Genomic DNA, 25191 nt, shown 5'->3' on the forward strand with positions numbered 1-25191 from the left:
TGGAGATCAGCAGTTGAGTCCTTGCCAAGTAGGTGCTTGGTCCTAGGTTCAATCTCAGCACCATGGAGGGGGAAGAAGCCAGTATTCACAAACACACCAGCCATCTGGGGCACCTTGGTCCAGTATGCAGCTGGAGGTAGGGGCAGACATTTTGTGCTGGGCAACTCAACAGGTTCCTGAGCACCTGTCCAATGGAGCCCTGAAGAGGGGTTGGTCATCAACTCTTTGTTTTTCCTCTTCTTTCGTTCTTCGGGCATTGAATCCTTAGTGGATTTTGCAAGTCTTCAGCTCAGAGACCTCTGCCCTCAATTGGACCCAAATGCTTTGGCTGGTTTAAAAGAAGACTGGTCTCTTTAGAATCGCTAGGACTGTAGGATTCCCCGGCCATCCACCTCTCCAGAGCTCTGCCCTACTTGGAGTCACTACTTGTTCATAGTGGGGTGCTGAGCTGGATACCAGGAAAGCAGACGGTGATGCACAGGCCTTACCATACACACCCAGCCTCGCCCCTATAGAAAGACTTGGGGGACAGCTGGCAGAAAATATGGGGAAGAGAAAGGAGGAAATGTGATTAGGAAGGAAGAACACAAAGCTCAGCTCAGTGAGAAACCTCTGCAGCAGCAGGAATGGGGAAACAGCCTCACTGCAAATCCTGGAACACACCCTAGTGGAGTGGGGCAGAGGGTTTAACTGGGTGTGGACAAACCAAATGTGGTTTTCTGCAGGAAACTGCTGGGAACAGTAAGGGATGGGGGTGGGGACTAGTCAGCTTGATGAAAAATAAAAATACTGGTCACGTGTGCTCTCAACCCACAAGATGGGGGTGGGGAGAGTGTTGTCCACCTCTGTGGTTTCTAGCTCCTACAATTTGCAAGACCAAAATGAGGACAGAGCCACCTCTGGGATTCGGACAGGTAGAATGTTCGCTGTGCAAGGCCATCCGGAGAAAGACATTACATTGCCTGGACTACAGTGTCCCTGTTGGAGACCGTGTCGTGGGCACTACAGACCTGGGGATGGTGACAGAAATGTGGAAGCGGGGATAATGTGGAGAGGTCGAAAGGCTTGGAGCACAGAGTGCATGAAGTACAGTTTGTCCTGAGACACCTGAGAGACCATGGAACTGACCAGCTGCGTAGTGACCTGCGCCACCCAGACTTGGCAGGGTTGGTTGCACAGGTGGACGCGATGTAGACTTCAGCGCGGGCGCTAAGGCAACCAGCCAGCAAGCCTGGAGCAGGGGACACTCACATCACCACCAGGATCCCTGTGAGGATCTCGGGATCTGACTCCACGATTCTGCTGCACGACAGACCCTGAGCAATCAGGAGACTGGCTGCAGGACTGGAAACAGCACCCACGACCACGTAGTACCGTTACGCTGTCCCCACCCAAATGCGGGGTCTGGACCCACTCACAGCCCTTCCCCGCCTTTTCCGCAGCTACGACGCTCCGCCCCTAACCCCGCCCTCAACCGTCTTGGCTCCGCCCCATCCCAGCGTGCCATGCGCAGGGCATCTAGGAAGCTGGCGTGGCGCAGCGGGAGCGTGTGGAGCTCTGTGGGCGGGACTTCCGGCTCCCTGAATCGTCTTCCGGCCGTGCTTGAAGGGTCTGGCCGGTCTCCTGACATGAAGGTGAGCCCGGCAGCGGCGGCGACGCCTGCTCCTTCTTGGACTGCTTCAGCTTCCGCATCGTGATGCGGAACGTCGAGCAGCGAGGCTCTCCCCGGACAGAGCGGGCAGAGTGTGAGCGGGAAGGAGAGCTCGCGGATGAGAACTAATGTGGGAGAAACGAATGTGAGGGTGAGGCAGAGTGTGTCAATGTGAGAATGAGCTAGTGTGAGAATAGACAAATGTGGGACTGAGTGAGCTAGTGTAAGAATGAGTGTGAGCTGGTGTGAGAAACATGTGAGGGTGAGCATGAGCTTGTGTGAGAATGAGCAGCTGTGGGGGGTGAATGTGAGCAAGTGTGAAAACGGATTTGAGGGCGAGTATGAGCTAGTGTGAGAATGAGCAGATGTGAATGAGAAAGCAAGTGTGAGAGTATGTGAGTATGCGACAGAGCAAGTGGATATAAGTGTGTGAGGGAGTGTGAGGGCCAGAATTCGTGTGAGAGTTTGTGTGAGAACAAGTGTGAAGATGAATTTATTAACGTGAGAAAGAGTGAGAATGAGTGTGATGGTAAGAGCAGCTGGGTTAGTGTGAGCCAGGGTGATAGAGTGAGTATTAGGATGAGAGCAAGTATGGAAGAGAATGTGGCATTGTGGGAGTGTGAGGACAAGTGTGAGGGAGCTTCAGAGCAAACAGTAATGTGAGAAGATGAGAGGGCACAAGTCACTGTATAAAATCAAGATGGCCTATGACTTTAATCCCAGCACTTGGGAGGCAAAGGCAGGCCGATGGATCTCTGTGAGTTCTAGACTACCCTGGTCTATATAGTGAGTTTCAGGATAGCCAGGGCTGCATAGCAAGACCCTGTCTCAAAAATAGAGGTGGGGAGCCGGGCACGCTCATGCACACCTTTAATCCTAGCACCCTGGGAGGCAGAGGGAGCAGGATCTCTGTGAGTTCGAAGTCAGCCTGGTCTACAAAGTGAGTCCAGGCTACACAAAGAAACCCTGTCTCTAAAAACAAAAGACAAAAAAAAAAAAAAAAAAAAGGCAGGGAAAGAGGGGAACAAGGAAGCACCAGGAAGCACGTGTGAACCTTAGCACAATAATAAATGTGAGTGCAAGTGTATGTGCCATTGTGGCTGGGTATGGAAAAGGATGGATGAGTGATGTATAAAGGAGTATAGACAAGAGCCAGAATGTAAGATAATGAAGCAAGAGATTTCAAGATGTGTGAGGTAGTGTGCATAACTTGTGGAGTCACAAGTGGAAAATTATGTGAGTGTACAAACAAGTTAGTGGAGCCAGAGTGGCTGTCGGGCGTAGAGAATGAGCTCAGTGTGGCAGAATGTAGCCAGCAGGCTCAGCCTGAGGTAGGAGGGTATACAGCAAGTTGTGTGGGTTCCTTCAGGTTCACTGGGTACGAGAGGCTAGGCCTTACCCTCAGCACAGCTTCAGACAGTCTGTGCTAGAAAATTCTAAAGGACTTTCCACAGGTCTCTAGACTGGAGCCCAGGGAGGCCAAGAGACCGTGTGCTGGTTACAGAACTGGAACTTGAGCCATCTTGTAGCAGTCCTGTTTGTATTGCACTGGGCAGTTGGGCATGGTATGGTAGCCACATGCCCAGAAGCTTGGTGGGCTGCCCCCTGGGTTGGTCTCCTCATCTGTGAATGGGAATGACATTGATGCCTGCCGGGGTCCTGGGCCGTGGGGAGAACTTGTGGGTAATTCACCAGGTTTGGCATGCAACATGTGGTCAATAAATGTCACCTGGCTGTTGTGAAATGTCACCTGGGGTTGTGATCATCCTGCTTCTTACGTCACCTTCATTTCCAACCATACACTCACCCACCTCATATGAACAACTCGCCCCACAGTTAGTTCTCAAAAGTGAAAATGTCGGATGACCATCATACGTACCATAAGAGAACAGTGACTCTATTAAGAACTCCAGAGCGCTGAAAATGTGGCCCAGGGTTTGCTTGGTATGTGGAGCCATGGGTTCACTTCCCGGTGCTACACAGCTCATAATAGGCAGTGGTAGTAACAGACACTCAGGGCACATCAATCAGCATTCCTCAAATCCTGAAATACCCAAGCAGGAGATCAGGCTGAGGGTCAAAGGCCTCTTTGTTGTTGTTACTGTTTTGAGATAGGGTCTCAGGTAGCCCAGGCTGGCCTTGAACTCTTAATCTTTCTGCTTCTACCTTCTTAGTGCTGGGATCACAGATGTGACCCACTATGCCTAGACTAAAGCCAGTTCTTTTTTAATTTTTTTTTTTATGTGTTGGTGTCTTGCTTGCATGTATATGTGTAAGAGGATGTCATCTCCTGAACTGGAGTTACAGTTGTGAGCTGCCACGTGGATGCTGAGACTTGAACTTGGGTCCTCTGGAAGAGTAGCCAATGGTCTTAATCACTGAGCTATTTCTCCAGCTCCCCCCAGCCCCCAGTCATTTAATGGTCTCACCAACTTAATTATGTGTGTGTGGGTTTTGCCTGCATTTGTGTCATGTGCATGCAGTGCTCACAGAGGCCAGAAGAGGGCAGTGAGCTGCCATGTAGGTGTTGGGAACTGAACCCAGATTCTCCAGGGAAGCAGCCAGTGCTCTTAACCATCGCTAGTTCCCTAAAGCTAGTTCTTAAGAAAGAGAACTGAGATTGACCCTGCATCACAAAGTAGTGTTCACTCTGATTAGCTTCTTTAACTCTGCACATGCACACGGTTTACACACATCAATGAATTTCTCTGTGAAAAGCACCTGACATTTCTTGCTTTTAGTCTGCTTGAGAAACATTTGAAAGTTTCTGTTAGGACTCTCGATCAGCCTCTTTGAGACAGACCTTCCAGTATGATGGGAGTTTCAGGAACCGTAGCATATTCTCCATTGTTAGCTTGGTATAAAGCAGGAGCCAAGACTCACGTAGGCCACATTTATAACATTTCATACTATGTGCAGACAGGGTGCTCTGCCTAAAGGATAGTCATTGATGCTTACGGACAAAACACATTTTGATGTGAGAATACTTTGAGACCCTAGGAGTCTGTTCTACAAAGAACATGATGGAGAATTTGCCCTGATGGTCATCAGTGCAGTTGTCACTGGGAGCCATGGAAGGTGCAGTAGCTTCAGCACCCTTCGTATCATAACACATGCCACACCCATGCACATCCTGACAGTCAGGAAAGTTGGAGAAAGTCCCACCTTTTATGTGTGTATGTATGAATTTATTTATTTTAAAGGCAGGGTTTCTTTGTGTAACCCTGGCTGTCCTGGAATTCACTTTGTAGACCAGGCTGGCCTCTAACTCACAGAGATCCTTTTGCCTCTGCCTCCCAAGTGCTGGGATTAAAGGTGTGCACTACCACCACCCAGTTTTGGAGAGCCACATTTGTGAGCAGCTAGGTACATGGTGGTAGCATTATGCTGATTTTGCTTTTGCCCTACTGCCAGATACAAACTAAATGACCTGTCTTCCTCCATGTGTCCAGATAGGGCCCCACCTTTTTAAAAAGTTTTATTTTTTTTTTTTGACACATTTTTGTGTCCATGAGCATGTGAGTGCGGCTGTTAATAGAAATCAGAATGGGTTGTCATAAACCCTGGAACAGGGGTTGTAGGTGATTGTGGGTTCCTGACATGGCTGCCGGAAACCTATCTCAGGTCCTCTACAAGAGCAGTATGTGCTCTTAGTTGCTGAGCCATCTCTCCAGCACATCCCACCTCTCATTTTTGGCAAATGGGTTGGACCCAGGGCCTCATACATTCCAGAAAAGTGCTAAATTACTGAACTACATTCCCAGCCCCATTTACCCCACTCTCTTATTTTGAAAAGGGTCTTGATAAGTAGCCCAGGCTGGCTTAGAACTCCATAGTATGGACAGGTCTTAAACTTTAGATTCTTGTACTTCAAGTCTCAAGTAGTGAAATTATAGGCCTGGGCCACTGGGGCTTATTTGACCCTTTTTCTGTAGGTTTAAAGTCACGGGTCAGAGAGCAAGGAGGTGGTCGGCAGAGGGGCTTTAGACTACACAAGCAATGACCAGCTACAAGTCTAGGCAACAGATATTAGTAGAGACTCAAGATCACCCGGCACGTGTACAAACTCTCAGTCCTGGGCTGCTTACCTTGGGTTTCTTATTTCTTTCCTTCTGTGACCCAGTTCTTTACCCAAGGGAGAGAAGCCTTGCTTATGTAGGTGCAGACGCTAAAGACATCCCTGGGAGCTAGGGTAGTCACAGTCCCAAACTAGGCGGGCAAGCTGTATGTTTTCCTGGGCCACTGGTTACAACCTTGTACTATGGTCAGGATGTCCCATTCCCTGGGGCTATGGAATGGGCCACAGAGTCTAAGCTTCAAAGTTGTAAGGACAAAATGGTGAGCTAGGGTAAAGTGAGATACAGGAAGTTATTTCCTCTTAATTCTCATTTTGCCATAGGGGAGAAGTTGGTGGGATGGGAGACTAGGATGAGCGAGTTCTGGATCTTACCCCTCTAAACAGATAGCTTAAGGCTTCATAGCCTCAGATCTAAGCTTTCTTGTGGTTTGCCTGTCTTCTAGTGTAATCTTCCTGGTTTGCTGTCCTTGAAGACCATTTGTTAGTCATAGCTTCATGCAGGTGTGTTGGTGTCCTGGGGTGCCAAAGCTTGGAGGCTTACTTCCACAACCCTAGCTTTCCTTGGGACACGCCAGGAGCAGTGTCAGGGAAATGACACCAAAAAGAAGGAGAAGGGAAACAAGCAACCAGCCCAGAAGGTCATAGGAAATGGGCAGGCAGGCATTGTGTGGGCCTGTCTCTGTGTTGTTGTCTAGTGGTTCATACCCTGCCTGGTTGGCTTTTCTGGAGTCTCTTGGCCTAGGTTCTGACATCCTTGGGTGCTCTTGACCACAAGGGAAAGCTGTATGCTCACCTGTTGGGCAGTGGGCTGGGCCAGCCTCCACAGAACCCTCCTGGGCTTTTGCAGGGCCCCTCATGAGGCTTTCAGGGACATGAGACTAGATGAATACACTTCTGCACACCCTGTCTTGAAGTCCCATTGTGGGAGTGACAGCCCAGTTGGGCCATGTCTGGCCAGAATTTCTAAGGACTAAAAGTGAAGTGTACAACTAATGGAAACTCGGTGCAAAACATAGAAGAAATGAGCAGTAGTTCCCCATCTGCTTCTATTTTTGTTCCTTGCATACTTTTTTATGTGAGCATATGCACATAAAACAAGACTGTTAGGCTAAGGTGATGGCATATGCCTGTAACCCTGTCACTTGGGAGACTGATGCAGGAGGATTTTGAGTTGGAGGCCAGCTGGGATGGTCCTAGGAAGATCCTGTCTCAAATGAAAACAGACTGTGCTGCAGAAATGCAGTTCTGTAGTGTTTTTTTTTTTGCATTGATCACAGTCATAAACTCCGCCATGCTTGTCTGTGTTTTGGTATTGGAGGTGCCGAATCCCTAAGCTTTGGGGGGGTGGGGGAGACGACACATCCTTTTTGTGGAACTTGTAAAAGGAAGGAAGTGTATGGTGGACAGTATAATATTTATGGCCACATTGTCATTCAAAAAGGCCCTTCCCAACTGGAATTCCCACTTGGCCCAAGAGTTGGTTGTTTTCCCAGGAAACATTCTTTGTAACTCTTCACATACTGAGTGGAGACACCATCTTATGTCTCATCTGTGTTTCTTTCATTTCTAAGGCTCTAAGTGTCTCTGTATTTGAAACCTGTTCTTGTTTTTATAGTGGGATCATGTTTACTGGGATGTCTTTTTTGTTTATTTGCCTATTTATTTTGGTTTTTCAAGATAGGGTTTCTCTATGTAGCCCTGGCTGTCCTGAAACTCCCTCTGTAGACCAGGCTGGCCTACAGAGATCCACCTCCCAAGCGCTGAGATCAAAGGTGTGCACCACCACTGCCCAGCACCTATTTATTTTTGAAACAGATTTTATGTAGCAGGCTGGCGTCCACATCCCTACCTGGCCTTGGAACTCCTCATCATCCTGCTTCTACCTCCCCAAGTTCGGGGTTGCAGACATGTGCCACCACATCTGGCTTTGCTGTTTTGGGGTGTTGTTTTGTTTTTTTGAGACAAGGTTTCTTGGCTTGGCGGTCCTGTACTCACTTTGTATATCAGGATGACCTTGAACTCACAGAGATCGCCTGCCTCTGCTTCCTTAAGTGCTGGGATTAAAGGTGTGTGCCATTATGCCTGGCAGCTTTTTTTATTTGTACTATTTCTTTGAATATTATGGATAGTTATAGGTAGAAATTTGTCAAATATGTCCCAAATAAGTTTTTCTGACTAACTTTGTCTTTAAATTTGCTTTTTATTTCCTAAATTAAAGTTTTACTTTAAATATTTTTAAAGCAGTCTTTTTTTATTTATTTTTATTTTATGTACATTGGTGTTTTGTGTTTTGACAGCATGTATGTCTGTGAGGATGTCGGGTCCCCTGGAACAGGAGTTACAGACAGTTTTGAGTTGCCATGTGAGTGCTGGAAATTGAACTCTGGTCCTCTGGAAGAGCTATCAGTGCTCCTAACCACTGAGCCATCTCTCCAGCCCCTACTTTAAGTATTTTTAAGCTGGGCATGGTGGCACATGTCTTTAATCCCGACTTTTTTTAAGGCACACCACTGCCTGGCTATGTTTTTAAATTTTGAGACAGGGTCTTGCTATGTTGCCTAGGATAGCTATGAGCTCCTTGGGTTTAAGAAAGCTTTTTCTTTCAGCCTCCCCAGTAGCTGAGACTGTAGGCTTAACACAGTACCCAGCTTTGAAAGTTAAACATTTTAAATTATTTATTTATTTTTATTTCATGTACATTGGTGTTTTGACTGCATGTATGTTTGTGTGAGGGTGTCATATCTACTGGAACAGGAATTACAGACAATTATGAGCTTCATGTGGATGCTGGAATTGAACCTGTCTCCTCTGGAAGAGAAGCCAGTGCTCTTAGCCTCTGAGCCAACTCTCCAGCCCTGAAAGCTAAACATTTTTTTAATGTATTCTTAAAAAAAAAAATTATATACATTTGTGTTTTTCCTGGATGTATCTGCATGAGGGTATCAGATCCCCTAGAACTGGAGTTACAGACAGTTGTGAACTGACATGTGGGTGCTGGGAATTGAACCTAGGTCTTCTAGAAAAGCAGTCAGTGCTCTTAACAGCTGAGCCATCTCTCCTGCCCAAGTTAAACATTTTAACTATTAAACTTTGATACTTTCTTTCCTTATTGATATACTTGGGAAAGACCTCTACTCTGGGATTGCATAAGTAGTTATCTATAGTTTTTCAAGTACCTTCTGTGGCTTCGTTATTTCACACTTTGGCCCCATTGTTGCTGAAGTTTCTTTTGATTTGAGGGGAATGTGGGAATCAGTTTTTTTAGATGGCTGGCTGTTAGTGGTCAGAAGGACACCTTTGGAAAGCTTGTTGTCCATGAGGACCTGGTGATCTGGGCAGGGAAGCCTGGAAGTTCTAGAGACTTAAGTAACCAGGGCTGGCCTAAGGGCCGGAAGGAGTCAGCCCTATTAGGATAAGACTACTTGTCTAGTTGATGCCACATTTCTGTGCTAGTCATCTGCCTTCATGCACTTCTTTTTGTTTTTTTCTGCAGCCCCCTAGAACCAGAGGTTGGTTCCTGCTGTGACACACCCACCATGTGGCCACTTTTTCATGTCCTCTGGCTTACTCTGGCCTGTGGCTCTGTTCACACCACCCTGTCAAAGTCAGATGCCAAAAAAGCTGCCTCAAAGATGCTGCTGGAAAAGGTAGGGAACTTGAAGTGACCACAGTGACTAAGAGTTAACCTGTTCTTCCTGGCTGGGATCTTTGTGAATCAGGACATAGGAGAGTCTTGGCTCCTTACACAGCTTTCTGACAAGGTAGTGGTGTGCCAGTGGGCAGGCTGTGTTGCTCTGGGGATGAATCTTGCTGAGGCTGTGAGTTTACAGCCTCTGGAATTGAAAGCAATAGACTCTTTGGTGTCATTATCTTCCATACTCAGACTCTGTATTCTGCAACAATTTCCATGTGTCTGCTTTCCCTATCACATTGTTGAATTCTCTCATATTTACAGTCCCAAACTGTGTTTCCATCATGTCCGTTTTGCTGTTCTTTTGGGATATCCTAGGGGATGCAAATGCAAGGGTAGGCCTCTATCCAGCTCACTCCTTAACCCCAATAGTCCCCATGCTGTTGGTCAGACTGCTGACACGGACCATGCCTATGACCCAGGCCTGGACTGATAGCTGCTTTGTACCTTGTGGCAGAGAACCCATACAGTAAGCATCTGTGTGCTAGATGGTTTATGTCAACTTGGCAAGCTAAAGTCATCTGAGAGGAGGGAACCTCGCTTAAGAAAATGCCTCCATAAGATCGGATTGTAAGCAAGTCTATAGGGTATATTCTTAATTATTGATTGATGGGGCAGAGTCCAGCCCATTGTGGGTAGTGCCATCCTGGGCTGGTGGTCCTGGATTCTATAAGAAAACAGGCTGAGCAAGCCAATTATCAGTACCCTTCCATGGCTCCTGCATCAGCTTCTGCCTCTAGGTTCCTGCATTGTTTAAATTCCTGTCCTGAATTCCTTCAGTGATTTCCTTCAATGATGAACAGTGATATGGAAGTATAAGCCAAATAAACCCTTTTCTCCCAAGTTGCTTTGGTCATGGTGTTTCATCACAGCAATAGAAATTCTGTCTCTCACAGGATGACTAGGGAATCAAATGGCATTAGGGAAGGCTGAGCTGGGCCTCCAAAGTGTGGACAGAACAGGCAAGTTGAGAACCTGATGGAGGACTTCCAGGGGCAGAGGTGGGGTATACTAGCATCCAGGTTGGGGGACTCAGCTAGGGATTGGCCAGTGGGATAACGTGCTTGATACTTCCACAGTGTATGGACCTGGGATATCTAGATGAGTACCCAGTAGTTGGAGTGCTAAATGTCAATCTTCATATGTAGACGGAGCCACAATAGCCTCCTGCCTGATCTCCAGCCCAAACTAAGGGCTGAATAGCCCCTGGCAAATGCTACTGTGCTCACTGAGTACTAGTGCCCTTCTAAAGTAAGTTACTTAGTATGGTCTTAATCCTCCACCCACAGGGCTGAATGGAACAGGCTTGCTGCTGCCACTGTTGCTTCAAATGCCACATTCCATGCTTCAAAGAGAGGTCAAGCAGCTTTTTCCTTTCCCTTTTGTTTCAGACTCAGTTTTCAGACAAACCTGTTCAAGAGCGGGGTTTGGTTGTGACAGACATCAAAGCTGAGGATGTGGTTCTTGAGCATCGCAGCTACTGCTCAGCAAGGGCTCGGGAGAGAAACTTTGCTGGAGAGGTCCTAGGCTACGTCACTCCAGTAAGTCAGGGTTCTGTGGTGCAGAACAAGGCTGTCCTTCTGGCTGGTGTTGAGCTCTCCATGGCTGCTGCTACTGTGAGACTGTAGGAGAGATGCTAACATGAAGACATCAGAGGAAAGGGTACCAGGCTTTCTTGGGGCTTGCTCCTTGTCGCTTCAGATGACCCACATCAGTGCTTCCTGTGTATAGAAAGGGTAGAGCTGCCTAGTTCGCTTTGGGGGCTTGTAGAGACCTGGTGAAGGGACGTCATCCCAGATCCCAGGCAGTAAGCTGCAGTCCCAGTAGTTTTGCAGAGTGGAAGAGGGAAGCCCATGCAGGGGACTGATAGCAGCTCAGATTGCAGCACTGTTGATACCAATGGCTGCCTTGGGCATGTCCAAAGCATCAAGCGACAGCCACAGCAATGCAGGTATATATTCACTTGTTTTTTTTGTCGGTCCTCTTCCTCCTCCGCCAGTGGAACAGCCATGGCTATGATGTTGCCAAGGTCTTTGGGAGCAAGTTCACACAGATCTCACCAGTCTGGCTGCAGCTGAAGAGACGTGGTCGTGAGATGTTTGAAGTCACAGGCCTCCATGATGTGGACCAAGGTTTTTCCACTTCCTTCTTCCTTATTAGTGCTTGAATTAGTGCCTGAGGGCTAAGAAGAGTAGGATAGTGTGCACATGTGTCTGTGTGAGTATAAAAGTATAGGGTGTGTGTTTGTGTGTATATGTGTATATTTGTGTGTGTGTCTTTCTGTCTGTCTGAGAGTCTATGATTCTGGTTATTTACTTTTTGTTTTTTTTTTGAGACAGGGTCTCACTATGTAGCTCTGGTTGCTCTGGAACTCCAGGCTGGCCTTGAAATCACAAGAGGTCCACCTGCCTCTGCCCCCCAAGCACTGAGATTAAAGGTGTGTGCCACCACACCTGGCTAGGTAATGTATTATGACTAATGAGTATCAGTGTGAATATATATAAATATCTCAACTGTGACTCTTATTATAGGCCTGTAATCCCTGCTACTCAGGAGGCTGAAGCAGGAGAATTATAAGTTCAAGGCCTGTCTGTGTATGACTCTGGATGTGATTATAGGAGTGTGACCATGAGAGATGTCAGGTGTGACTAGGTATGTAACTGGGTGTGAGTGTAACAGATATGTAGTTTGCTTTCTCATGCCACATGGCTGGGCTCAGAGTGAAGCCTGGTATGTAGAATGTGAGGCATGCCAGGTAAAGAGGTGGTCACAACTGTGAAGTCCTCTGTGTTAAAGTTATTTTTGTTTACCTTTATTTTATGTGCATTGGTATTTTGCCTGCATGTATGTGTAAGTGAGAATATCAGATTTTGGAGTTACAAACAGTTGTGAGCTGCCATGTGGCTGCTGGGATTTGAACCTAGGTTCTCTGGTAGAACAGTGAGTGCCCTTAACCACTGAGCCATTTTTTCATAGTTTCTCTCTTAGCCCAGCTATCACATAAATAATTGAGACTCTTTTATGTTTGTTTAATAATAAGCTTCATAACATAATAACTGATCAGATATTATTCTATTCTTCACCCTCTAAAGTAATCTAGTTTCTTCCCAGCCCACATTCCAGAGAGACTTGCACTTTGTAGCTTTTTCTCTTCCAGCTTTCTCTTTGATGCCTCCTAGACCTCTACCTGTGGCTCAATCCCCTACTTCCTCCTCTAAGTCCTCCTCCCCTGGCTGGCAGGAAGTCCCAGCCCTATTCTTTTCCCAGTTCAGCAACTGGATGTAAGCTTTTTTTGGCATACCTGGGGACAATTGGGGAACATTATTTATACAACATTGAGGAAGGAGATTCTCATAACAAAGATTGCAACAAGATATAGGGGGTACAGAAATCAGCATTTGAATTATACAATAGCATGCCTACATTTGCAAGTCTGGTCAGCTATAGGAGGTGAGGTACAATCCTGGACAGATTGAAGGGCACTGGGAATGTGTGCCTCTCCTTTCCTTCTGACTGTAGTCCCAGGAGCTGTTCAAAGTTCCTTCTCTTGAATGTCAGGGCTGCATGTGAGTAACTGCATGTGAGTTACTGCTCTGAGTAACTGTTCAGCCTGGCAATGAAGATTTTGGCTCCCCTTTTCTGTCTCTTCCTTAGTGTTTTGTATTTGGTGTCCAAAGAGGAAGATAGATTGGAACAGGACACTTCACTGATGACACACACTGTTAGAAGGGGCCTAATTTATACCGCTGAACCACATTTGGCCTCTGACAAAATTAACAGGAGGTGTTTAGCTGGGTTTGGACTTCTGAAACCAAGAGTGATTTTTTCCTGAGCTTTGAAGCTCTGTGAAAGACGATGGGAGGAAGAGACTGGGGCATAGACTAGAGGAGAGGGAGGATAGGAGTGACTGCTGGGTTGCACAAAGGATAGGAGGGAGTGAGTAATGGTCTGGATCTCTGAACTGGACTTATGCCATAAATTGACTATCCCTTTCATCTCTGACAGGGTGGATGCGAGCTGTCAAGAAGCATGCCAAAGGTGTGCATATAGGTGAGTCCAAGAGGCCTGCGCATGGCAGCCATACCGTGTAGATGGACAGGGAATTAAGGTCCTTGCATGTTGCTTCCAAGCTAGGCTGTGCTACTTGAGGGTAAATCTCTTCCCTGAATGTTCTGAGCAGTTGGCCACCAACACCGACACCTCCCTCCTTGGCTGTTGGTTTTCCTGCATAGTTCTTTATCTTCCTTCTTTTTTCCTGTCTAGCAAGCATTACTGAGTTTCCTGGAACCAAACTTTAGGCTGGGCCCGAGAGTGACATTGTTCCTACCCTTCCTATGCTTCTGAGGCTCACAGCTGGTATGAGAAGAAAATTTTTTCCAAAGAACAGCAGGAACCTGAGGGCAGCAGAGGAAGGGCGTGGGGCTCAGGCTTAGGGAAAACTACTGGAGGCTCAGAAGCAATGCCAGGAGGGGACCTGTCATTCAATCCTGTGGTGCAGGAGTGGAAGCCATCAAACCAGATTGAGGTAGACAAGGTAGCAGCAGCAAGGATGCAGGTGAACTGGGGTCTGGCCCAGCCAGTTTCCTGAAAGGTCAGCTGTATAGGTATTTGATATGTTAGCATTTCCTTGTTCCCATTTCCCCCCTGCCAGGCTGTGTGGATACAGAATGTCTGCACTGGATAGATCTATGATTGCCTTGGATGGCCTCCCTGCTTATCACTGATCTAACTGGTCTGGGAGCCAAGGGAACACTTTTTTTTTGCAGATAGCAAGCAGCAGAGGGTAATTCAGTGTTTCTGGGCCATAATCTTACTGTGTGTTCTCTCTTGCCACCAGTACCTCGGCTTCTGTTTGAAGACTGGACTTACGATGATTTCCGGAATGTCTTAGACAGTGAAGATGAGATAGAAGAGCTCAGCAAGACTGTGGTACAGGTGGCAAAGGTGAGACCTGTGTGTTCCGCAGGACTTCAAGCTCAGACAAGGCTTCGAGCACAGGCCAGGAGGCCCTACTTCTCAGACAGGCTGTACCTCCCACTCCCAGCTTTCCTACTTGTCTCATTCTGCTCCTCATTCTGGCTCTTCCCTCTTTTTTTTTTTTTCCCCCAAGATAGGGTTTCTCTGTTTCTGTTTAGCCTTGGCTGTCTCGGAACTCGTTTTGTAGACCAGGATGCAGCATGGCCTCAAACTTATAGAAATCACCTGCCTCTGCCTCCAGAGTGCTGGGATTAAAGGTATGTGCCTGGACTACCACTGCCTGGCTCCTCTTTTTTTTCTTTAATGTAATTGTGTGTGTGTGTGTGTGTGTGTGTGTGTGTGTGTTTAGGATAAATGGCACAGCACATTTGTAGAGGGCAGAGGAAAACGTGGTGGAGTTATTCTCTCCTACCATGTGAATTCCATTGATTAAACTAGGGGTTTCAGGTTTGGCAGAAAGCTCCCTTACCTGCCAGGCTATCTCAGTGGCTTTTTTTTTTTTTTAATTTAAAATTTTTTGGGACAGTATCTCACAAAGTCCAGACCGACCTTTGAATTCACTGTGTAGCTGAGGCTGGATTTGAACTTCTGATTCATTAGCCTCTGCCTCCCAAGTGCTAAGATTACAGGCAGTATGACCTGGCACCCCTTGCCTGACTTGTTTCTTGGGTATCTTCTTATGTAACCCGTTCTTCCAGAGTGGATAGCATAAACCCCACTTAGGCTGTACCACCTCTTGCCCACAGCTTTGGGAGTCCCAAAGGCGGGATAGTTTTTGTCTTTGGGGCCAAAAAACTTCCTTTGGCTAAAACCCCATAACTCTTCCTGGGGTGACCCCATCTCTGCTGGCCATCAGTATACCTGGGCTATTGGAGGGATGGAGAAGTGTGGGCAACTGTCCTTCTGGCTGCTGTGGGATTCCACCTCCCCATGCTTCCTGCTTTGGAGGAACTAATGAATGTGTAGTGCAGACTTGGGTCTTGGCTCATGAGTGACTGGGCTACTTTGCCAGGTAGGCAGAGCCAGTGGCATCTTTTCTGTCTTCCCCCAACCCTCCTAGATTCCCATTTCTCCTCACCTGCCCATTTCTTTCAGAACCAGCATTTTGAAGGTTTTGTGGTGGAGGTCTGGAGCCAGTTGCTGAGCCAGAAACATGTGTGAGTGGGGATATGGGCAGCTGCTTAGTTCTCTTTCTGGCCCCTATGTTTGGAGGAGCCAGAGGAAGGACCAAGGAAGAGGGAATCTACCTGGAAGGGCCTTTCTTCCTCAGCCTCTGGGCTCCGGGTTGGGGATGGAACCCTACAAAAGATGGAGGCCTACCCAGAGAAGCCAGGAATAGCCATGGGGCAGGCAGCTTGTCCTGACAACATCACATCACTGTGCTAGTCAGGCGGCCCTTCCTGGCTGGTTAAAGGAAATGGGGGAATCCTCACCCAAGAGGACTCAATGAGAGAAGGGTGGCCGGGTCTATACTATAGATGTTCAGCTTGGATCCAAGTGAAGACTTTCTCACTGTGGAAACTCCTCACAAAGCAGACTCCCTGGGACTAAAAAGATGCTGGTAGAGTGTGGCCAAGACCTGGGATGTGATGGTCACAATGTTTAGTAGGGAAGGAATGTCCAAGTGCATGGGAATGATATACTAGGAGGAAGCTGCAAAAGGCCCTCATGCTGCCACAGTACCAGCCAACAGCCAACATATCTTAAACTCACAGGATCCTACTTCCCTTTGCCAGTGAAACCAGGAAATGGCTGAACCATGGAAAGTGCCAGCAGCCCCAACATAGCTTGAGGCTGACCACAGCACTAAGGAATGGCCCCTTTTTGATAGTTAGCTTGGGTTATTTGGCTCACCTGAAATAGCTAGCATTTCTTGGCTCTGTCAAATTGGGAATTTTGCCCTTTAGAAGATGACACAAGAACATTTTGCCCTGCATGGGGCTGGGGCTGTCTGGTATACCCTCAGTAGAGGTTTGCAGCCCATAGCAAGTGTTTGGGCAGTAGAAGCTCTGGAATCAGCCCAATCTCTTTTCCTGTGTAAGGGAGTTCCACATATGCTTCCTAAGCCACAGCTCAGAACTGGCTGAGCCCTTCTCCTGTCCTTTACTCTCCTTTCCTTTACCCTGTGTTACTCTTTGAGGCTTTGCTATATACAGAAGGCTGTAGATCTCCACTCTGTCCACTTGAAGGCAGCATCCCCACATGTCGCTCCTGTGGCCTGCAAGGGAGGTTCTGGTTGATCTGCAAAAAGCATTAAAAAAGCACTATAGGGGTGGGAATGAGGCAGTTATTTGATATCCATTCTGAGAGAAAGGTGTGCATAGAACCAGGTGTGCCTGGGCCTTGCCCTTGATAAGAGACCCCCAATAGGGGGAAAAGCGTGTCCCTGAGTTAGTGGGGAATCTTCTGCCTGCAGTGCCCCTGAAGAACCCCAGCTCTGGCCTGAGAGTTAGGTGCCATGTGACCTCCCCAGGCCCAGCTTTGTGTCCTTGGTGGGCAGAGGGCTCCACCAAAGCTGACTCTGCTGCCAACATCCTTCTTTTAATTCTGGAGACTATAAATTTGTTCATCAGAGATTTGCTATAATTCATTTGTTTCAACACATCAAGTAGCAATTCAGTAAAACACAGTTGCACTGTGTCTATGCTCCCAATGGATCATTAATATAAGATAGGGAGGTCTAGGGGTGGGAGTCTCAGAGTCTGCAGTAGGAGAGATGGAAGTAGGAGCAGCCTAGTTGAGCCTTTATTCTCAGGGACAGTGGAAAGCTGTTTGCAGAGCAGTAATGGGGCTGAGGCATAGATAGTGACTAGGTTTTTGAGCCCCCAAAACCATCTGGTTTGTCATTCCTTTGGACACTGTCCCAGGATGAGCCTGGTTGTGGTAATATTTAAGGGAATATTAATGGGAATATTTAAGGAGACTACTGCCCTGGTTGCTACTTCTTACCTCTCATTATAGGCATCTGTCTTGGATTTGAAGAGCTAAGTCAACATAGTTGGCACATACGTGCTTGCCCTTAGCTCAAGGTGATGGTAGAGCCCATAACTCTTAGTCTCAGGAGACAGGTGGTTGCCCGGCCTTCCCAGAGCATAGTGAATGTGTCAAGGAACTGTGCGACTCATCTCTGGGGACTTTTCTTCAGATTGCCAGATGTCACGGTTACTGTGTTTAGGGAGAAGCTGCTAGTCATGGCAGGAAAGGCAATGCAGGCAGCCTTCAGGGCCACCTAGTTTCAGGTCCCTATGATCACAGGCCCTGCCCAGGTTCCTGGTCTGCTTAGGTTCCCACCAGAACTCTGTCTTGGGTATTCTTATAGAGTCTCTATGTCCAGAGTGGCTGTAGTATGGGCCCTTGAGAGGGATTAGGTAAGCTCACACTTGTCTTCTGAATGCCGCTGGAACAATCTTAGGCACCTCTTAGTCCTTAGGTCTCATGTGCTCTGGGAAAAGATCATCCTGCTGTTGTCCCACAGTCAGGCAAAGTCCTCCTTTGGTGCAGTTGGCTTTCTATGTTCTGGGCCTCTGGCACTTCAACACATGGATAGCATTTTCCTGGTCCATCTGCATAAGTGGTGTGCAGATAAGTGATAAGCCACAGAGCGTGAGGATGGACTGCCCAAAAACTGTATCATACTTGTATTGCCATCTGCAGCCAACAAAGTGTATACCAGACCAGAGAAGGACAGACAATTGTTACTTAAGTGGCCTTAGTCCCATGGCTAGAGTTGTCATACTGGAATCACTGATACTCAATTTGAAAAGTTATGGCTCAATTTGGGCCACAGCAGAGAAACAGAAGCCATTGCTGTCCAGGACTTGGCGAATAAGTAGATTCTAGACTGTCTGCATACATGTCTTACAGGCAGGTCTTGTGGCCAGAAGGGTTCTCAGCTTTGGCTGTGTGAATGTAGGGCTTGTCAACCTGTCTGCAGATGGAGCTGTTCCTGAGGCTCCCGCTGTACAAAAGAGAGGGAAGACATCCTTTACACAGCAAGCAGTAATACTTCCCTGAGTGAGCACAGCTGGCATTGGGCCAGCTCCTTTAACATGGCCATTTTCAGGGAAGGTGCTGGTATTGAACATGTCACAGGCAGTCTACTAGAAGGATGAGAAATGGGCTCCCAGGCCATATGAGGAGAGAAGCTGACATTTGTCCTTGAGGTACACCACCAGCTGCCTCCCCTACCTTCTTGTCTGGTTCCCCTATCTCTTCCCTCCTGCTCTCCTAGTATTTACTTTAGGTGTCCTCCCCCATTTTCCTTCCCAGAACCCATAACTGGTGTGCTGCTCAAAGTATTTTGTGGTGTTCCATAGCCTTACGGTGAATAGGATGCCTCTGGATCAGTGTTCTGGGCCCTTCAGTGCTCTGAAAACACCACTTCTCTGGGGACACCCAAGTATGAGGAAAGACAGACTCAGCTGGGGTACAGAGTCTCCTTTTCCTCAGCTTCTCTCTCGGGGTCACACTGAAGGGTGGTACAGGAAACCCTATGAAGGGACTTGTAGTTCTGCGACAGGACCTAAGGCTGGGATTTTGTTTGTTATATTCTCAAAGCAGTGGGTACCAGGGACCCCACAGTGTTCCGGGCTAATCTTCATTCTTGGTTCTTACAGAGGCCTCATCCACATGCTTACTCACTTGGCTGAGGCGCTGCACCAGGCCCGGCTGCTGGCCATTCTGGTCATCCCACCTGCTGTCACCCCTGGGTAAGTGCACTCTAAGGGTGGAAAACAGTCAAGGGCCCAGTCCCTCTCTCATCAACATGGGTTCCCCACTCCAAAACAAAACTAAACAAACTCCGGATGCTAATTACCTTCTGCTTAGGTAGTGGGGGTGAGGGAAGCTGACCTGCTGTTCTAACCTGTCTTGTTCCTCAATATAGACATACTACTGAGGAGCTCATCAACATGAGAGTCCACCAAGTTTAGGCTCATTATCTGTCTCTGGGCACCAAGGCACATAGTTCAGTGGTTAGGCTGTCAATACTTTCTATGTCTATAGCATATTACACTATAGCTGGGCAAGCTGCTGCCAGCTGGGACCACTGTATGGACCTTGGCCTTTGTTTCAGACTCTGGCTATTTATCATTCCCAGTCATGTGGTACAGGTCTTTTGGAACCTTTGGACAAAATGTAGAGACCTAGATACTCAAACTGGAGCCAAGGCAATTGGATTCCCATGTTTCTATGCTTCTATCCTAGAGCATAGAAATCACTGGTGTTTTGGCTTAGAAATAATAATACTTGGATAGGAGGCTCAGAATCATCTGAGGGTAGACCTGGGGTACAGTGGGCAGTAACAGGTATTGGGGGAGTGGGATGTAGAACTATTGGGTGGGAGTCCTGGAAATCCTCCTGGTAGCCAAGCTTCCAAAGGCAGCCCTCTCTTTAAAGGCCTTTAAACCGTCAGATGGATGCTGAGCTCCCTGGCCTATACATTAGAAGAAAGTACCCTTCTCTCTGATCATTTCTGAGTCTTCAGCTATCTGAAATAGCAGTAGCTGGATATGGTTGGATATGCCTCCATGTCCTGGGGTATCAGTGGCAGGTTGATGATACTTATAACAGAAATGACTTGTGCCTTTGCATGTTGGTGCATGCCTTTATTCCAAGCACTTGGGAGGCAGAAGTAGGCAGAACTCTGTGAGTTTAAGGCTTGCCTGGTCTACATAGCAAGTTCCAGAATCTGTCAGGGCTACATGATGAGACCATTGTCTCATAAAGATGAAAGCCAAGTGTGGTGTATCTGTCTTTAATTCCAGCACTCAGGAGCCCGAGGCAGATAGAGCTCTGTGTTCGAGGCTATCCTGGTCTATATGATGAGTTCCAGGCCAGCCAGGGCTACTACACAGTGAGATGTTATTTAAAAAAAAAAAAAAGTGACTGAAGCACCTATAAGGTACTTGGGCAGCTGACAGGAACTCTAGTTGCTGAAGACCTATCCTGTGTCACTTAGTGCCACCTGTCACTACAGGTGATACTACTCAGGCAGTTTTTAAGACCCACCAGCTCAAGGTAGTTTCTCCACCCCAACCTTGAGGGTACCAAGGCCCCTTTGTATACTGTGGATGTCTGCCAGCTGCCTGGGTTTTCTCTATACACTTCCCTCAGCTCTCAGCCCATTAGTGGGGACCATTGAACACAACAGCAGGTTCTCCACATTGATTCAGGCCCATCCCAGGAGTCCTACTGTGGAGTGCAGTGGGCTCTGGTGCCTCTAGGTAGGTACCTGGAAAGTGGAAAGCATGAGGGCTATCTGGCACTTTGCCTAGGAGTGAGTTCTAGTAGTACTAGGTGACAAAGTTGGTCTCCAGCAACTAGTGTCCATGTCAGCTGCCCAAGCATGGTGCAGGTGCTGCATTAACTCAATCACTTTTTTTTTTTTTTTTGGGACAACATCTCACTGTATAGTTCTGGAATTCCCCACATAGACCAGGCTATGTTTTAATGTGTGGAACATATGTGTGCAGCTGGGCTTTGTTCTATTTGCTTGGTGTTGTGCAGGGATACTCTTCCTTTCTTCCCTGGGACTCGGCTCTGAGGACCCTTCCCTACTAGAACCTCCCTTTACTGTGTCTGCTGATCTGACCACAAGGTGCTAGGTCAGGAGGTGTCCCTCTTTGTCTTGATGGATCTCAGGCTGGGTTTACACCTGTATTTCAGTGATTCCACCCTTGCCAATGAGAGGAACCCAAGTTAGGCATTTGTCCAGGGATTGGGGCCTATGTTTTTACCCAAGGTGCATCTTCTTTGTGTGAAGCACCTAAACTATCTGATCCTTGAGTTTACCTAGGGCTGGTGTAGCAGAGAGGAAATTTTCTTCCTTAGCTGAACAAGCAGTCTTGCCGACCTGGGTAGAAGCTAGAGGCTTCTGAAGACAGCTAGGGGCTACTGCCTCCCAGAAAGGTCTCCAGAGCTGTTTCTCTGGAGAATCTGCACTTGGTGTTATGTGAGAGCTTATAGCTGCACAAACCTTGGTCCTAAGACACTCCACGAAAACCTGGAGTTTGTGTGGGTTGTCTTCTCTCACGGACAACAAGAGCAAGATAACGTTGGTAGTTGGAATCTTTCCCAGCCCCAATTAACCTTGTATAATGTTTGAATAAAGTAATGGAGTGAGCTAGCTGGGTATCAGTCTTTCTTGAGAAGGCTGAACCCCTCTGCTCCTTTGGAGAATGAAGGCTTAGCATCTTGATGAGCTTCTCTCTATTTCAGCACCTACAACTGACATCTAACAATAAAAATTCACTTATGTCCTTTGTCACCAAAGGTAGGTTAAGTCAGAGCAGCTAGGGAAAGGGCTGGCCTCCAGCTGGGCTGCCACAGCACTGAGGCCCTTGGGATCTTGTTATAGAACTGGGCAGCTATTCAGCCATGCTGACCTTGAACACTTCTTTCAAGGTCACCAGGGTGCTCTCAGCAATACTAAAACCAGGGTAGAGGGGCATATCTAGTTTAATTAGAAGATCTAGTTTAATTAGCTCTCCAGACCTACAGGGGCTAGGAACACACCATCTTGGGGACATAGGAGATATCAGGTCTGCTTCTAGCCAGCCTCTTAGATTTTGCAGGGGCCAGTAGCATACTCTCTAGAATGGTGGTGAGGGGTGTGGCAAGTTAAATGTCAGGTCAACCTCCAACCTGCCTTTCACATTTCCTTGACTTCTTTAGTTCTTAGGGACCTCTTAGGTTGATGCCAGAGGAACAGCAAGGCCAGCAAGATGGCCAATAGGGACTGCTGATTGTAAGGTAAACCTGCAACACCCATTCTGTTGTCCTGGAAGAAGTTGGACAGACACTTGGCTCACCGTCCAGGAACATGGAGAAACAGGAGACAGAGGAGGCTGGGTCACAGCGCCAAGGGCAGGAGGTTTCAGAGGAAAGTTGAGGGCAGCTCCAGGAAGGGTTGTCTCTAAGTTGGTGTACTGTCTGGCTGTTAAGTCTAATATTCTGAAGCTGCCAGCTGTAGATGGTGTTAATGGTAGACTGGAGGAGGGAGGCACACGCTCTGTGGACTGAGGGACAGTGAACAAGTTTGTGTGTTGGGCTATCCAGAGTAGGAAAGGGTGCTGCATTGCTGAGATAAGGTGGCCCTAGGGCATGGTTGAAACCCCTCTGTCTTCCCTGAGGTTGCAGGTAGCAATGGAGTGAGATTTCTGGGCCCATAGCTTTATACCTAGCACTCACAGTGGTCATGAGTAATTTCTGCAGGCTACAACTGCACTGCCACCGCAGCACAGTGTACCCCAGCACTATCCGGGCATTTTCCCTCACTGCAGGGTGTCCAGGCCACATGGCTGGAGGGTCCCAGCCCAGTGCCCTTACAATTCTGTTCTCTGGCGAGGAAAGGTAATCATCACTGGAAAGAAAGGGTAGCCTGGGGTTGAGTATAAGGATTCCCCATCTTAGCTCTTAGTGGCACTTAAAAGTGTCTCACTGCTGGGGCTGGATACCTTTCTTCTTTGCCATTACCTGCATGGGGCCTGTCCAAGACCCAGGACTGAATGATGTGTTTTGATATACTGTGTTCTCCCCTCAGAATTAATTCAGAATGTGAGGTTTTCAGCATGAGCAGTGATTTCTGTTTATTGGAAGTCATGCTGTGTATGGTCTGTTGGCAAGCTGTTTTCATGTCTCTCAAGCATGTATGTGCTCATTTTGTCCTGGTGCTGTGGGACAAAGAGAAATGGCTCAGCTCCCCAGGGTTTTGGGGCAGGAGTGGGATAGGTTGGGAAGGGATAGCTCTAGCAACAGCTTCTGTATAGTCTTTCTTCCTCAAAAGCAGAAGGGGGATGACACGGTCCCAGAGAACCCCCAAGGACATACCCAGGAGGATGGCAGCAGGGAGGGTGGTAATAAGAGGCCCAATGGCATCCCTTCTTTCCTGTTGACAGCAACTACCCTAGGAGGTTGTTCTATTTTAAGACAGTGTTGGCTGTGTTCCTGTTTGGCTTGTCTTATCATGACCACTTAAGAACATGGCCATTCTGACATACGGGCTGTTCTTAATGTCCGAACCTGTGGAGTTGGGTTGCATTGTGAGAAGGTGCATGAGGGAATCTCTGGGAATAATGCATACTTGAGGAAAGTGGTCCCCACAGGGTCCCACGATCTTCCCAACATTCCCACCACTCCTGTCCCTATACTCTCTCTCCTCTCCTTTGGTGTCAGAACTTCTGACCCACCTCTGTTCTTCAGGTGCTTCCCATTTCCTTGCCCTCAGCCCTCATTTTCTCCCCATCCATACCTGCCCTGCTTAGTGCCCCAGTGACACAGTGAGGGCAAGTGCTGTGACAGTTCTGCTGGGCGGAACTAAATGTGACCATAGGGGTCTGTGCCTAAAGGCAGTGAACCCAAAGTTCAGATGATTACAAACCACACTGAACACTGAAGCCAGCTGTGCCTAGGCAGAAGCATGTAGTTATCAGACCTTTGCAATCTACAATGAATTAGCAGAGTGCCTTCTGGCCTGTCCCGCACCTCTGGGGTAAGCTCTGACTAATAGGTCAGCTGGTCCAAGAAGCACAACTAGTAGGGAGTAGCATTGGTGGTCTCAGGACCCCAGACAATGGGCAGGACTATTACCTGGCAGATGGCAGACACTGTCTACTTTGACTAGTCCTGTCTAAAGTTCCCTCTGAGCTTCTAGTCTGGGGTCAGAGTGTGCTTGTAGCCTGAACAGTGTGATTTAACAGAGGAAGAAGTTCTTCTGGGAATCTTCAGACAGTATCTATGCCCCTTCCCTGTGCAAGGTATAAATGTCTATTATGCAGATTTGTCCTGCCATTGGAAGAGGCCTGCTTTTCTTTGTGCTGAGTGTCTGGGGGTTGGGTGATATTGCTGTAAGACTTCAGGGTAAGTGTTCTTCCCCAGCATTCAGTGAAGTCAAAGATCCCTGTGTGGGACTTTGCCAAGTATAGCTACTCTGCTTGGAGCTTTCTAGGTTCCAGCAGTTTCTTCCTGTCCAAAGGCTTCAGCCTCATCTTTCTGAGCCTTCCTCTTGCTGCACTGCTGAATCCCTGACACAAGGTAGGACTAAGAAAGGCTGTCAACCTCCAGCTGTAGCCCATGCCATTCTTCATGAGCCATCAGATCTAGAATACACCAGGGCCTGACATACTAGGAGCCTGTATAAACATGGGTGGATTCTTTTCCTTTTGTTTGTTTTTTTGCTTGTTTGTTTGTTTTGGTTTAATTTGGTTTAGTTTTGGTTTTTCGAGACAGGGTTTCTGGGTTTTTTTGTTTGTTTTTTTAAAGATTTATTTATTTTATGTATATGAACACTGTTTTCATGCACAGCAGAAAAGAGAATGAGATTCCATTACAGATGGTTGAAAGCCACCATGTGGTTGCTGGGAATTGAACTCAGGTCCTCTGGAAGAACAGCCAGTACTCTTAACCGCTGAGCCATCTCTCCAGCCCGGGTTTTTCTGTTTTAGCCCTGCCTGTCCTAGAACTCACTCTGGCCTTGAACTCACAGAGATCTATCTGCCTCTGCCTCCAAAGTGCTGGGATTAAAGGTATGTGCCAACACTTCCTGGCTCATTGGTGAATTATTGGATGAGGGTCCAATCTAGGAGCAGGCAAGCCTTTGCCATGTGGGAGCCTGTCTTAGTTACTGTTCTATTGCTGTGAAGAGATAGCATGACCACGGCAACTCTTATAAAAGAAAGCCTTTAATTAGGGGCTTACAATTTTAGGTTAGGCCATGATCATCATGGTGAGAAGCAGACAGTCATGGCCCTAGAATAGTAGCTAAGATCTTTACATCCTGATCTGCAGGCAGAGAGA

The 25191-nt window shown here is 47.6% G+C and overlaps 1 protein-coding gene across 3 annotated transcripts in view; it reads left to right on the plus strand.

Moving 5' to 3' along the window:
- Nucleotides 1-1546: 1546 nt before the first annotated feature.
- Nucleotides 1547-25191, plus strand: part of Chid1 (chitinase domain containing 1) — a 44130-nt gene continuing 20485 nt past the window's right edge. For 2 of the 3 annotated variants that reach the window (XM_055606826.1, XM_055606824.1), the window contains exons 1-8: nt 1547-1634; nt 9223-9376; nt 10812-10961; nt 11420-11552; nt 13426-13470; nt 14258-14364; nt 15493-15554; nt 19014-19106. In XM_055606826.1, the coding sequence (XP_055462801.1) occupies nt 9266-9376; nt 10812-10961; nt 11420-11552; nt 13426-13470; nt 14258-14364; nt 15493-15554; nt 19014-19106 (701 nt within the window). In that variant the 5' untranslated portion in view covers nt 1547-1634; nt 9223-9265. Of the gene's footprint in view, nt 1635-1660; nt 1803-9222; nt 9377-10811; nt 10962-11419; nt 11553-13425; nt 13471-14257; nt 14365-15492; nt 15555-19013; nt 19107-25191 lie in introns of those variants that run through there. The other variant, XM_055606825.1, reaches the window with a different exon arrangement.

This window comes from Psammomys obesus, unplaced genomic scaffold, assembly GCF_907164565.1.
Source record: "Psammomys obesus unplaced genomic scaffold, mPsaObe1.curated_primary_1811, whole genome shotgun sequence".
Taxonomy (NCBI): Eukaryota; Metazoa; Chordata; class Mammalia; order Rodentia; family Muridae; genus Psammomys; species Psammomys obesus.